Source organism: Podarcis pityusensis (genome assembly GCF_964106645.2).
Source record: "Podarcis pityusensis genome assembly, chromosome: 10".
Classification (NCBI taxonomy): domain Eukaryota; kingdom Metazoa; phylum Chordata; class Lepidosauria; order Squamata; family Lacertidae; genus Podarcis; species Podarcis pityusensis.
The window spans coordinates 50,685,795-50,699,888 of NC_138035.1; the positions used below are offsets into that span (position 1 = coordinate 50,685,795).

Sequence of the window (14,094 nt, forward strand, 5' to 3'; positions counted from 1 at the left end):
ACCCGCTCCAGCTCCTGCTTCTCCGGTTCCGGCTGGGTTGCTCATGATGCCTTCTCCTGCACAAGCTGCTCACGGAGACTGTCGGAATGCTGTGATGGGACGATGAGCTGCTTGTGTGTAAAATCCTAGTCCCTCAGAGTTTGGTCAAGTTTGCAAACCTCTGTCTGTAACGGAGCCCCTTAAACATGGCTCCGTCAGTCGCTGGCAGATTCCGACAGTGGTTGCTTTCGGAATCGCTTCCAACATAAAAGCTCCTTAACGGAAACACGTCTTCTGGACTCTCTGCGTGACAGTTTCCGGCGAGGAGTGGGTGTCCCTACAGGAGGTCCTGAAACCTCCCCACTGTTTTCGCTGGAAGTGTCTCGGAGCCATCCCTCCTGCTCACTTTCCCTCATCTCAGCTCCTCTCCCCCTACTGGTTCCCTCTTCAGCTGCTGAGTCTCTCCCAACCTGTGTGAGCCCTTTCACTTCCCTTCCTTCCGATGGCAGTTCCCTGACAGCTTCCTAGAAAAAAAATAGATGCTAGGTGTAGTTTGCATGGCAGGCTGGAAGAGAGGGGAAATCATTTTTCTCCCTTCAAACTCATGCTGTGCCATAGGAGCCAACTTCTAGGGGCTGAGCCCCACCCCCCAAGTTATGGACATTGGCATTCAAATGGTGTTGTGCACCCTGACTTGTGATCGATTATGCAGGGCAGGGATTACCTGGGGTCCCTCAATATTTTATTCAAATTGGCACCCCTGTGCTGTGCTAAGCATCCACTGCTGATGGGAGAGAAAAGGGGTGTAAGAAGGGTACAGGGTTGCATACATGGCAAAGGATATTAACTTCAAATATCCACTCATGGCAGTTGAACTTGTGGTGGCTAGCCAGGAAAGAGATTGTTGTGGATATGGCTCAGTGAAAATGCCTATCCAGGGCGAGAAAGCGGGGGCGGGGGGAGGAATCATATTCAATACCATAGATCAGTATGAAAATAAGAGTACGAAAAACTTGTGGTATTGTAATACTGTTATACCAAGGTACGGTTCTGGGAAGCATATCCCAAGAAGGATGTGCAGAACTGAAGAGGGAGCAACCCTTCTCAAGTGGTTGAAGCACCTTCACTTAGGAAAGGCTACAATGATTGGGGCTTTTCTTTTCTTTTTTAAAAAAGCAACTAATGGGGGTCATAAGTACAGTGGTACCTCAGGTTATAGACGCTTCAGGCTACAGACTCCGCTAACCCAGAAATAGTATCTCGGGTTAAGAACTTTGCTTCAGGATGAGAACAGAAATCATGCTCCGGCAGCGCAGCAGCAGCAGGAGACCCCATTAGCTAAGGTGGTGCTTCAGGTTAAGAACAGTTTCAGGTTAAGAACGGACCTCTGGAACGAAGTACTTAACCCAAGGTACCACTGTTAAATGTAATGGTAAAGGACTCCTGGACTGGTTAAGTCCAGTCAAAAGCGACTATGGGGTTGCTGCTCTCATCTAGCTTTCAGGCCGAGGGAGCCAGCGTTTGTCCACAGACAGCTTTCCGGGTCATGTGGCCAGCATGACTAAACCACTTCTGGTGCCATGGAATACCAGAGCGCATGGAAACACCATTTACCTTCCTACCACAGTGGTACCTATTTATGTACTTGCACTGGCATGCTTTCGAACTGCTAGGTTGGCAGGAGCTGGGACAGAACAACGGGAGCTCCTTCTGTCACGGGGATTCGAACCGCCGACTTTCCAATCAGCAAGCCCAAGAGGCTCGGTGGTTTAGACCACAGTGCCACCTGCGTCCCATAATGAGGGTCATAGTTGAGGTTTGTTACACCATGTAAACTGCAGACAAAATGGATGGAAAGGAGAGAGGTTTTCTCCCTGTTACACTTGCCAATCCTAAATCCAGTTGGGATGAGATTCAGGTCAGAAAACAAGAAGCTCTTTTTCTTTTCTTTTTTTACACAGAGAGTAATTAAAGTACAGCATTTGCTACCATAAGGCTGTGATGGCCACTAGTGACTCAAAAGGCGAATGTGGCTTTCAATAGCTGCTCATTATGAGGGCGATGTATTACCTCCAGGATCAGAGGCAACCACCTTTGAATGTCAGTTGCTGGAGGGCTACAACAGGAGACAGGCATTCTCCTCACATTCTGCTTGTGGCCTTTCCAGAGGCTTGGCTACTGCAGGGCACAAGGTGGTGTATCAGAAGGACCTTTGGCATAACCCCACAGCCTCTTCTTCGGAAAGAAGAAGCTGCTTCTCTCCATGCCTCCAGCAACCTTCCCTTGCCCTCAGGCTTCACCATGGACAAAGTAGAATTCCTGTCAAATAATCAAGGGTTGTCTCCTCTTGCCAGCTTTATGATTAACTGTTCTAAGCCTCAGATATCTAGCTTACAATGTCCCTAGGAGTATATATAGGATCATATTTTTCTGCACTCTATTGCACCAATACATTATAACCATGCTTCATTTTTCCACAAAAGTGATTATAAAGCTGCCATGTATATTCCCTTTCTTGTTGGCCTGATCTCTCTACCTATAATTATTATGTGGCTGGATTTGATCTTCCCATGATTTCTAATGAATTCTGCTCAATGATGAATGAATAAACGCCAGTGTATCCCATCCTTGCGTGGACAGGTGGAGTCTCCCAAACCCTGGGCAGCCCCTGTGTAGAATAATGACTCAAAACAATGTGCTATGGGATTAAAATTGGCCACAACTTTATTATGTTTCAGATGTGGGTAGACCTTGGCTCAGGCATTGGACGTTTATCCCTCCCAGTCCCCCGTCAGGGATCTGGGGAACATCAGGGTTATCCAGTGTGTGTGGGGGGGGGGGTAAGGGCTGGCTCTGGAGAACATATGTTCAAGCAGAGAGAGCCCACCCCCATTATGCCGCTGTCGCACGGGAGAGCAATGACGACCTCTAGGCATATGGCCAAAGCCTCCCCTCAAACAAGCCCTTTAACGGGGAACCCTAGTATCGCCGCTGCAAAGAGGAGGGGGGTCACCGTTGCATGCCCCCCCCCATTCAGGGAAGATAGACTAAAGGATTCCACCCAAGGCCTGATACTGTCAAGGTTGTGATGTTTTGCTACGGGAAATGCAAACCTGCCTATGCAGGGGAATTCCTTTCCGGCCCTTCAACAGTGACCCTGACATAGCGGCGCCTGCGAACCTGTGGAGAAAAGGTTAATCTGCAAAAGAAGTCTTAACTGAGGGTGGGTAGGGTGGGAGAAGCTCTGGAGCCAACTGACAATTCCCAGGTAAGATCCTCCCTCTATTGTGTGGGCAAGTAGACCCTCCCCCTACCTGGCCTGATCACCTTGGCAATGCTTCCCCAGGCGGGATTGGGCAACTGACTGAGGTAGGCGGAGACCTCCAGGTATCCCACCTGGGAGGGAGGCGAAGCCAAGCCTGTGCTAATGTTGCCGCATAGGGTCCAGGGGCTGTGCGCGACCATGCAAAGGACACCCCCCATTTAAAGTGGGGAGCGGTCATTCTGTCTTCTTCTGTATGTCGTCTTTAGACAGAAATATATTCTACTGCTTGTCATCGTTCTACCAGATTTTCCTGTTATAAATATTCTCTTCCAATATCAAGCTCATTTTCCTTGGCTTTGAGATTTCTAGAACTACATATGAGTACCTCTATATTTTGTCTCCCTTTAGATGTCATTTTTGGATGTGATTTTGCTGTGTTACCTTGACTGATTGAATCTCCCCTGTCTCTGGGCTCCTCCAGGTGCCCTGCTTATTGCACATCGATTCTGATTTGCTGGCACAAAGTTTATGAGGAGGTTAGACTATGTCCAGTTTGCAATGAGCATTCATTATTATTACCGTAGTTTGCAGTGAGGTTATACAGTGAGCATTCATGCTGATTTGCTTGTGCAGTGGTTAGACATATTCCAGTTAATCATTCACTCTCCCCACACTTTTCTATGCATTTCCCTGTCACTTTCCTAACCTCAGAAAGCCAGCTTTTTAAAAACACTGGATTTATTGTGCCAGAGCAACAGAACATTTTTAATCCACTTTAACTGTGCAAACCTAGATTTCTGGTGTGCTCTGGATCCCCCACCCTCAAAATACTGATAGTCTGGAGATGACCTGTATGTACAGCTGCTTCCTACCAATTCTTGCCCACTAAGGAATGCTGGCTGCAGCAGCACCATCTGCCTTGGTGTAGGAATACCATCGTCTGGAGCAAAGGGATTAGACTGGTAGAGGAAGAAGCTGTAGATATCTGCCAACAGTCAGATGGCTTGCCTGGAACAAGAATTCCTCCAGAGCCAGGTCAGAGGAGCAGTGTCCTTTTAGAACTATGAAAAATAAATCTCCAAGAAAACACAAACCCAAAACCAACCCATGAAATATTGCAAGGATTTTTTAAGCCAGAGATTATATCGTAGCAGTTCCAAGAGTTTCTCTTTCTTTCTTTCTTTCTTTCTTTCTTTCTTTCTTTCTTTCCTCAATCAGAGAAAAATGTTTGTTTCACACACAGTTGTCTTAAGGAAAGAAAGGAATCACTTGTGATGTATAGCATTTGTTTTGACTCAAGGACACAAGACAGGAATTGGCTTCTGATGATATCATGCCAGCATAGTTTAAAGACAATCTGGAAAGCTATATATGCTTGTATTGAGCTCCGGTGACAGTACAGCATTCATGGGTCACTGAGAGAGTAGTAAGGCAGAGATTCTCTGCAACTCCACTGACTACTCTGATAACTTTGTAGACCAGAATTTAGCAGCCATGCTAGTCCAACGGAACAAGAACAGGGCAAAATTACTAGGTGCAAGAATTAATTAGTAGGTGCAATAAAGGTATTGCAGTATGTACTACTTTAAATCAGATCAGATTTAGCCATCCAGAAGTCTGCAAAACAAAGAAGAAATTGTGTCATCAAGATCTTGTGCAGTGTCAAGAGATTGAAATTTCTCCTTAGTAGGCACAACAATAACATGATGACGGTAACCACTGGTGCCAGCTCCCACAAGAAACCAGAAGTCGCATCGAGGGCCTTGTGAGGCCTCAGACGCAACCTCTGAGGCCCTATGAGGCCTCAGAAGTGCATTGGAGGCCACCCAGGCACAACTGCGGCCCTCACAAAGTAACATGATGTCATGATGAGGGACGTTGTGCACCCATAGTCTGGGGCCCAAGTCGGCACCTCTGATGATAATCATGGTAGTAATAGTAGCATGAGGAGGATTTCTTAAAATAAGAAAAATCCTTCCAGTAGCACCTTTAAGACCAACTAAGTTAGTTATTGGTATGGTAGGAGGATTTCTTAGCTGCCCTTCACCATATTTTAAATAAATAAAATGTTTCAGATTACCTTGGAACTCAAACCCCCTTTCCCCAGGTCATGAGGCATTCTTTGCCTCACACAGGATGCCATGTTGGGGGAACACCATCACTATGTCAAGGGACACAACAGCAGGCCTTGTTCCTTCCATGCTAGCAAGCCTGCTGGCCACGCCATCCCAATCATACATGTAGCATCCATGCAAAGAGATGTTAGCATTGTTACAAAAGTTGGGCACCACCCCAGTCTTTGCTGAGCTGTGGCAAGATCCCGGGAGGGTTCCCGCCACTCACTCAGGGTCTGTATTCCTTTGAGAATCAAGACCCACTGAATGACATAGCTTTAAGAAATATGCTTCATTCACATATTTACACCTGACTTTGGATGGAGGGAGTCCAGATCTTACAGCATGGCCAGCTCAAGAGGGGGGTTGTTTCCCACAGCCGTGCAGCCCTGAAGGTCCAAGGCATCTCAATGGAAGTGTTGCTGAAACTAAGCTGTGGGCACAGCCTTTCTCCTCTGGTCTCTCACTCTGAATCCCTATCAGGCAGATTGAGAGGGGGAGCTCCTCCTCTGGGCATGTATGACACATTGCTCAGCAATGTGCAGTACTCTCCTCGCGTAGGGTGTCAGAGGTGGAGAAGAGCCAGCAGGAGCTTCTCCCTCCTTCTCCTGACACACACACACACACACACACACACACACACACACACACTGATTGCTCAAGTCTCCTGCTTCTATCATCTACCTTCTGTTGACCGCTCCTCAGTGTCCCAGGCTCAAAGGTGTTATCTTCGGAGCGTTCCCTGAGGGCCTCTTGGGAGGCAGGCTGCCACCCAGCCAGTTTGAGCCCTCACTGGAGAACTCTTGGGCTGGTGGCTCCCAGCTCTTCTCCTCCTCCAACCAGGCCTTGACATCTATCCTGTACTAACTGCCAGTCATCAAACCGCTCATGAAAATCTCTTGAGATCTGGAGGTGATGGTCAGTATAGTCACTCGCATTCAAGAGGCCCTTGGCACCCACAGAAGCTCCCTCCGGGCTAATCCATTAACCTAGTATCAAAAACGTCTCAGTAAAAAAAGTGCCGTTTATCAAAGGCATCTCTCATTCTATTTATTTCAGATGCGCTGAGAATTCAAATGAGTAGCTCAGTTCAATCCACCTAAGGGCAAAGCAATCCTACCAAGCAACAGAAAAACAAACACACATCAAAAAAACCTTGTTTCTTAAAAGCCAGGAAAAGAGGCGGACTCTGGAGGTCAACCAATTAGAATTATTTCAAGGAGAAAGTTTAATCAAAAGGAAGGAGGGGGAAGCTTTAGTAATATTCTCCACCTCAGCCACATGTATTCGGCTAAGCTAATGCGGCTCGAGCAACTAATACAATTTAAATGTACGCCAGATCCATTTTAATGCAGTCTTCGGGCAACCCCTCTTCCCTGATTGCCTCTGTCATTAATGCAATCAAATTTATGTTACGTTGTGGCAGGGGAAAGTGGATGCTGATAGGAAGTAGGAATACTCAAAAATATTTTTCTGTCTTCAGATGTGGGGTTTGTCTTTTGAAAGCACCCCCCCTTCCATCTTTCCCTCCCTCCCTTCTAAAAGTCAGGTGTCACTCTGCGGAAACGCATGGGGATTTGCCCATTAGCAACGAGAAAGGCTTACACTTGTGTCGCGGGAAGCACTGCCGTAAATTAGAGTCAAGGTTCATCACAAGGCAAGCTAATCCAATTCCAGAGGAGAGGGCTGTGAATGTGCCGTAGCACAAAAGGATGAGAGGCACTTACCAGGCTACTGACAACACCATTATTTTAAAGGCTCTTTAAGCTAGGCCTTTGAGTGCATTCGTCAGTACAATAAATAGATTGTATAATCTTCAGCATAAAGACGCGGTATGAGCAAGATAGCTCAAATCTATGGATGTGAAAGGTTTGCATCATATTTGTTGTTCTAATAATTTTTAGGCATCCATTCAAAGATATCTTTGTGTGATGGGGTTTTAAAGCAAAATGGGGGCGGGAGAGGACAAAGAGAATAAAAAGGAGGTGCATTAGACAACAAGGAGACCTATGCAGCAGCTGCTGTTAACATTTTTTGATTTCCTGGTATTTTAATCTATCTGAAGTTCTACCTATTGCTTTTCCTGTTGGAGGTAGACAACATGTAATTATGGAACGCCAAAATCTGAGCACCTTGTTCTTATTATTTCATCTCATGTACAAAGTAAAACTTGATGACTCAATATTGCTCAGCTATCAGCTCATTCTTCTACGGCAAAAGAAAGCTATATTGATTTTTTTCAATAAAACATCTTAGGTTATCTTTTGTAGCATGATATGAGTTACCTGAGCAGAAATGAGTCCGTTAAAGTAGACATAGATGCAAAGTGTGTGTCTTCTACTCCTAAGGATTTTGCAAAAGTCTTACACAGGTATGCTTCTTATTCTTACTCTTAATTTTATTAGTATTAATTTTGTTATTAATTTTATTAACTGCCTTTCACCAGCAGGCCCCAGGGTTGGTTACAGCAATGTAGAAATCCAGAATTAAAAACAGTTTAAATATATCACAGGAATGAGTTGGGACTTGAAAACACACATCTAGGGTGCCAAAGGTCAAGTAAAAGAGGTACACTTTTAGCAGTCGCTGAAAGCTGTACAGTCGTACCTTAGTTCTTGAACAGAATGTGTTCTGGGAGCCCGTTCAACTTCCAGAACCATTCAAAAACTAAGGCATGGCTTCTGATTGGCAGCAGCAGCATCCTGCAGCCAATCGGAAGCTGGGCCGGACATCCAGCTGCCAAAAATTGTTTGAAAACCGGAACACTCACTTCCAGTTTTCGATTGTTGGGGAGCTGAAACGTATGAGTTCTAAGGCATTCAGCAACCAAGGTACAACTGTATAGGGAAAGCAGCAGATGCACCTGTGTGAAGAGGGCATTCCACAGCTTAGGGGCTACCACCAGTGGCAGAGCTTCGTGCTCCAGCACTGGGAGGTGGAGAGCAGGTGGGGGCGTGGCTGGTGGTGGTGTCCTGGGCGTGCCCAGCGCGGGAGGGCAGCCACGATGGCACCCCACCGGGATCGTGGTGCTGGGGGCGGTGTGCTCCCCCCGCCCCCCTCTTCATCCGCCAGTGGCTGCCACAGAAAAGGCCCTCTCCTGGGCCATCCCCACCAGCATTCTGAACTTCTCAAGGTGGAGCTACAAAGAAGGGACCCTTTGCTGATTTTAACACCCAGCGGGGACTGTAAAAAAGGAGATATTCTTTTAGATATTTGGGGCCAAGTTGTTTAGGGCTTTAAACACTAGCATGAGCACCTTAAACTGAGCCTAGAAATTAACTGGCAGCCAATGCAGCTGCTTTAGAATAGGCATTATACAAATTATAAAGGCAACCACAGCCAGTTTGCAAGCTCAGTTCAGAGGAGAGATATGGTCATTTGAGATGGTAAGTGTTGAAGCAAGATATTGCCTATGACAATCATTCTGCCAGTATAATCCCAAATGTTATAGCAAATTGTCCATCATGAATCTGGGATCTTGCTGGGGGTGGCGGCACATGTGTGCAATTCATATAATTTCATTTTATGTCCTTTCCCATTCAACATATGGAGTTGCTTAATTAAGCATATTTTTTAAAATGCTTTAGATTCCAAAGTTTGATTTCCATTTTTTTAGATCTAAAGCTATCTCAACAGAAATCTTCTCCTTTACACTGTGTGCAAAACGGTGCTTTTAAATAAGAGGTAACGCAGTGAGGCATGTTGAACAAAAGTTGCATAAATATAAAATATGTAAACCATGTGATCTTCTAAGCTAACGTTGATCAGTGGTTTGGAATAAGCCATATTCACTTCCCCTTCTTCTTTGAGCAATATGCAACACTAGCTGAAGTACATTAAATTTGCCAAAATGGAGGTTGGAAGCAAATTCTTGCTAAAAGCATATGGAAGATGTAAATTCGGAACGTGTTCTGCAAATTTGCACCTTAAAGATTCGCTACCTTAATGATTCTTCACAACTAGCTTTTTCAAATTAATGCTTTAAGCAGCTGGGCCATTCTAAGATGGGGGTGGGAAATATTTCATTTGCGCCCATCAACTGAGAGGTGGTCCTGGGAGATATCACAGGGTGAGAGGCTGTGAGAAGAGAGGCATGAGCCCAGGTCAGAAATGGAAGGACACACCTTCCTCTGTAGAAGATGGAAGATAAGATATAGTGATGAAAGAGGATCTTGTAGGTTCTTTCTTTTCTTCATTTCCTGTAGATTAGTTTGTTTCGTTTATTGCATTGTGAAAACTTCAATAAATTTCCCAAAGGCATTTGCATAGTGGGTTTAATCTTCACCAATGGAAGGGATGGTTCTGTCTAAGTTATGGTTAATTCCCAGTTTGGACCTATTTCCCTTTACTGCAGACCCATTTAAATCAATGGGCTTAAGAAAGCTAGGGTGGAATAATGATTGGGGTGCTAGAATAGGACCCGGGAATCTAAAGTTCAAATCCTCGGTCCAGTATACCTAACGGAGCGTCTCCACCCCCATTGTTCTGCCCGGACACTGAGGTCCAGCGCCGAGGGCCTTCTGGCAGTTCCCTCACTGTAAGACGCGAAGTTACAGGGAACCAGACAGAGGGCCTTTTTGGTAGCAGCACCCGCCCTGTGCAACACCCTCCCACCAGATGTCAAAGGAAAAAACAACTACCAGACTTTTAGAAGACATCTGAAGGCAGCCCTGTTTAGGGAAGCTTTTAATATCTGAAGGACTATTGTACTTTAATATTTTGTTGGAAGCTGCCCAGAGTGGCTGAGGAAACCCAGCCAGATTGGCAGGGTATAAATAAATAAATATTATTATTATTATTATTATTATTATTATTATTATTATTATTATTCCTGCTTAGTTGTAAAACTCTCTGGGTGACCTTGGGCCAATTGTCATCTCTCAGTGTTATTGTGAGGGTAAAATGGGATGGAGAAGTGTGCATACCACCCGGAGCTTCTTAGTGGAACGTTGGGACATGAACATAATAACTAATAAATAACGTCACTTCTGTTCAGTCATTTAGTCATTTTAGTGAGTCTACGCCAAGTATATCTAACATTAGGCATCACCCAATGAGTTATTACCCCAGTATAAGAGCTAAATAGCTTACCAAGATATTTGTGTTCTCATCAACACTGCTTTGTGAATGGTCACTGTAGCTATTTTATATATGGTTAAACTATAATATAATTGTCACAGTCTGTATTTTTTGCATTTCCTGTTTATATATCCCCCTCTACAACCACGTGTCTTTAAGGGGTCACAATACTTTGTTATAATTTTGAACGTTACTTATTTGCCCATCTTTCTTTTTCACTCTGCTTATTAAGAAGGCTGTTATTGAATGCCTGGCATGTATCCCATAAATAATGTCTTTATTTAATGAGCGGTGTTGCCTAAGGCAATTTTATTTCATTGCCCACAGCAAGAAATGAAGGCACTTATGTCACCCTTTATATTTTAAAAATCCCCATTAGATCAGCTTATTTTTGAAGATGAAATGATGCCTTGCTTACACTTAATCCAATTTAACATTCAAGACATTTGTGGCAAATTATTTCAAGGTAAAAATAGATTAAGAAACTTTATGTCATGGTAAAACACAGCAGAACATTTATTGATTTGATTCTGATAAGAAAAGACACGCTGGATCAGACCAAGGATCTATCTCAGCTTTCCTCAACCTGATACCCTCCAGATGTTTTGCGCTACAACCCTTGGAAGTGGTTCAGAATTATATATTTACATGGTATATTCTGTACAAGCACACAGACAACCATTTGCAATAATTGAACTGTGGTTATTTCCTACCAGAATAAAATGATCCTGATGTTCCCCCTTTTCCAGAAAGCTCTGGCAGACTTTCCCCAGTATGGATAAGGCTTGTCTTGAAGCATCATATCTGTGACCTGGAGTGAAGAAAGAGACAAAGAGACTAGTTCAAGCTGAGGTAGTTCAGTTACAGTCATATACAGAGAGAGAGGGAGAGGGAGAGAAAGAGTATGTGCAGTGGTACCTCAGGTTACATATGCTTCAGCTTACATATGCTCCAGGTTAAAGACTCCGCTAACCCAGAAATAGTGCTTCAGGTTAAGAACTTTGCTTCAGGATGAGAACAGAAATCGTGCTCTGGCGGCGCAGCAGCAGCAGGAGGCCCCATTAGCTAAAGTGGTGCTTCAGGTTAAGAACAGTTTCAGGTTAAGTACGGACCTCCGGAACGAATTAAGTACTTAACCCAAGGTACCACTGTAATGTGTCGCGACACACAGTTTGGGTAACTCTGGCCTGGAGTCTGTTGTTTGACTTGTCTGCTGTTCTGGCTCATGCCCACTAGGTTGAGTATGGACCTCCGGAATGAATTAAGTACTTAATCTGAAGTACCACTGTAATGTATTCCAGTGATTTCAAACGATTCATCAAAAATGCCCCAAGCCAGGGGACAAAGTTGCACATGCAATTAAGCAGGCCAATGCTATGTGTGTTCACTCATACATAAGTCCCAGAGAGGTAAATGGGGCTTACTCACGAATGAGGACCTGCCCATATCTCAGCTTAATGTGTGCTGTGAAACCCTTGTGTCTCCTTTAATCCCTCCTTGTCTACGCACCATTCTCCTCCAATTGCTGCCATCCCACACTTCCATTAAAAAAAATATTTTTATTGATTTTCCAATATCGTTCCAATAACAGCCTCATTATAATAATTCCAATTAATTTTATCCAATTATTAAAACCAATTATTAATATACCAAATTATACAATTTAGCTAAATTGGCCTCCTCACGTGCTAGATTTGATGGCTCCCTCTTTGTTTTTGTTTTTATTTTCTGCATTTCAAAATCTTAATAATTTCAATCACATTCCCTTCAAGATAATAAGACTTTGTACAATGGCTACAATCTTATGGTTTCAATTCATGTTAATATATTAAGTAATGTACAAAGTTTCAAGTAAGGCACTTAGTCTGTAATCATTGTTCCTTCCTGTGCGTGATAATTTTTTCTCCATGATGATATTTCCCATCATGACTCGGGGGAAGTGGTTGTGTCACAGTTTTCCAAAAACCTCTGCGTCACTTCGTTCCATGATTGAAGAGCTTGTTAGAGACCCCTCTGTTCCAACAAATAAACTGTCCTCACCATTTTTTTTCCGACCTAGGAAGAACGGTCTGATTCCAAACTGCCAATGATTAATAGGAAAACCTCTGACCTTGAAGCTGGCAGATACTTTTCCTCCTTTCAGCTGAAAATTTATAATCAGTTAACTTTCTAGTTAGATTACATTCCAAATTGTCTCAGTCTCCTTCACATTCCTTTGAAAATAACGGAGAGTGGGGGTGGTTTTGTTCTATATTCCAAAATCTATATGAAGCCGCTGGGAGAGATCATCAGGGGGTTTGGGCTGGATGTTCATCAGTATGCAGATGATACCCAGCTCTACCTCTCTTTCAAATTAGAACCAGTGAAGGCGGTGAAGGTCCTGTGTGAGTGCCTGAAGGCGATTGGAGGATGGATGGCAGCTGACAGATTGAGGTTGAATCCTGACAAGACAGAAGTACTGTTTTGGGGGGGGGACAGGGGGTGGGCGGGGGTTGGGGACTCTCTGGTCCTGAATGGGGCAACTGTGCAGGTGGGAGTCAGTTTGGACTCTCAGCTGTCCATGGAGGTACAGGTCAATTCTGTGTCTAGGGCAGCTGCCTACCTGCCTGTGGACTGTGTCGCCAGAGTGGTGCATGCTCTAGTTATCTCCCGCTTGGACTACTGCAATGAGCTCTATGCGGGGCTACCTTTGAAGGTGACCTGGAAACTTCAATTAATCCAGAATGCGGCAGCTAGCCTGGTGACTGGGAGTAGCCGCCGAGACCACATAACACTGGTCTTGAAAAACCTACATTGGCTCCCAGTATGTTTCCGAGCACAATTCAAAGCGTTGGTGCTGACCTTTAAAGCCCTAAATGGCCTCGGCCCAGTATAGCTGAAGGAGCATCTCCACCCCCATTGTTTGGCCCAGACACTGAGGTCCAGCACCAAGGGCCTTCTGGCAGTTTCCTCACTGCGAGAAGCAAAGTTACAGGGAACCAGGCAGAGGGCCTTCTCGGTAGTGGCTCCTGACCTGTGGAACGCCCTCCCATGGGATGTCAAAGGAATAAACAACTGACGTTTAGAATACATCTGAAGTCAGCCCTGTTTAGGGAAGTTTTTTTTTAATGACTGATATTTTAATGTATTTTTAATCTCCTGTTGGAAGCAGCCCAGAGTGGCTGGGGAAACCCAGCCAGATGGGCGGGGTATAAGTAATAAATTGTTGTTGTTGTTGTTGTTGTTGTTGTTGTTGTTGTTGTTGTCCTTTCAAAGGGTGTAACCCCCCCCCCCCACACACACACTTTCTCTCTTTCTCCAGTCATCCCATGCTTTCTGCTCCTTGAAACTGGAGATTCCCTGTTCTTTGAAAATCTGAATAGGAGAGCTACACTGATTATGATTTATCTTTAGCTACCTGCTTCTATAGGTTACAACCGTCTGGATAGCTCAGTGGGCTAGAGCATGGTGCTGATAATGCCAAGGTTGCAGGTTTGATCCCTGTATGGGACAGCTGCATATTCCTGCATTGCAGGGGGTTGCACTAGATCAGGCATAGGCAAACTCAGCCCTTCAGATGTTTTGAGACTACAACTCCCATCATCCCTGACCACTGGTCCTGTTAGCTAGGGGTGATGGGAGATGTAGTCCCAAAACATCTGGAGGGCCGATGCCAGG

General features: G+C 44.7%; 1 protein-coding gene across 3 annotated transcripts in view; it reads right to left on the reverse strand.

The window, feature by feature from the left end:
* The window catches only part of TMEM117 (transmembrane protein 117), a 244,250-nt gene that overhangs the window by 89,665 nt on the left and 140,491 nt on the right, over positions 1-14,094 (reverse strand). For all 3 annotated transcript variants that reach the window (XM_081022359.1, XM_081022360.1, XM_081022361.1), the window contains exon 5: positions 11,151-11,248. In XM_081022359.1, coding sequence (XP_080878485.1) covers positions 11,151-11,248 — 98 coding nt within the window. The remainder of the gene's footprint in view (positions 1-11,150; positions 11,249-14,094) is intronic.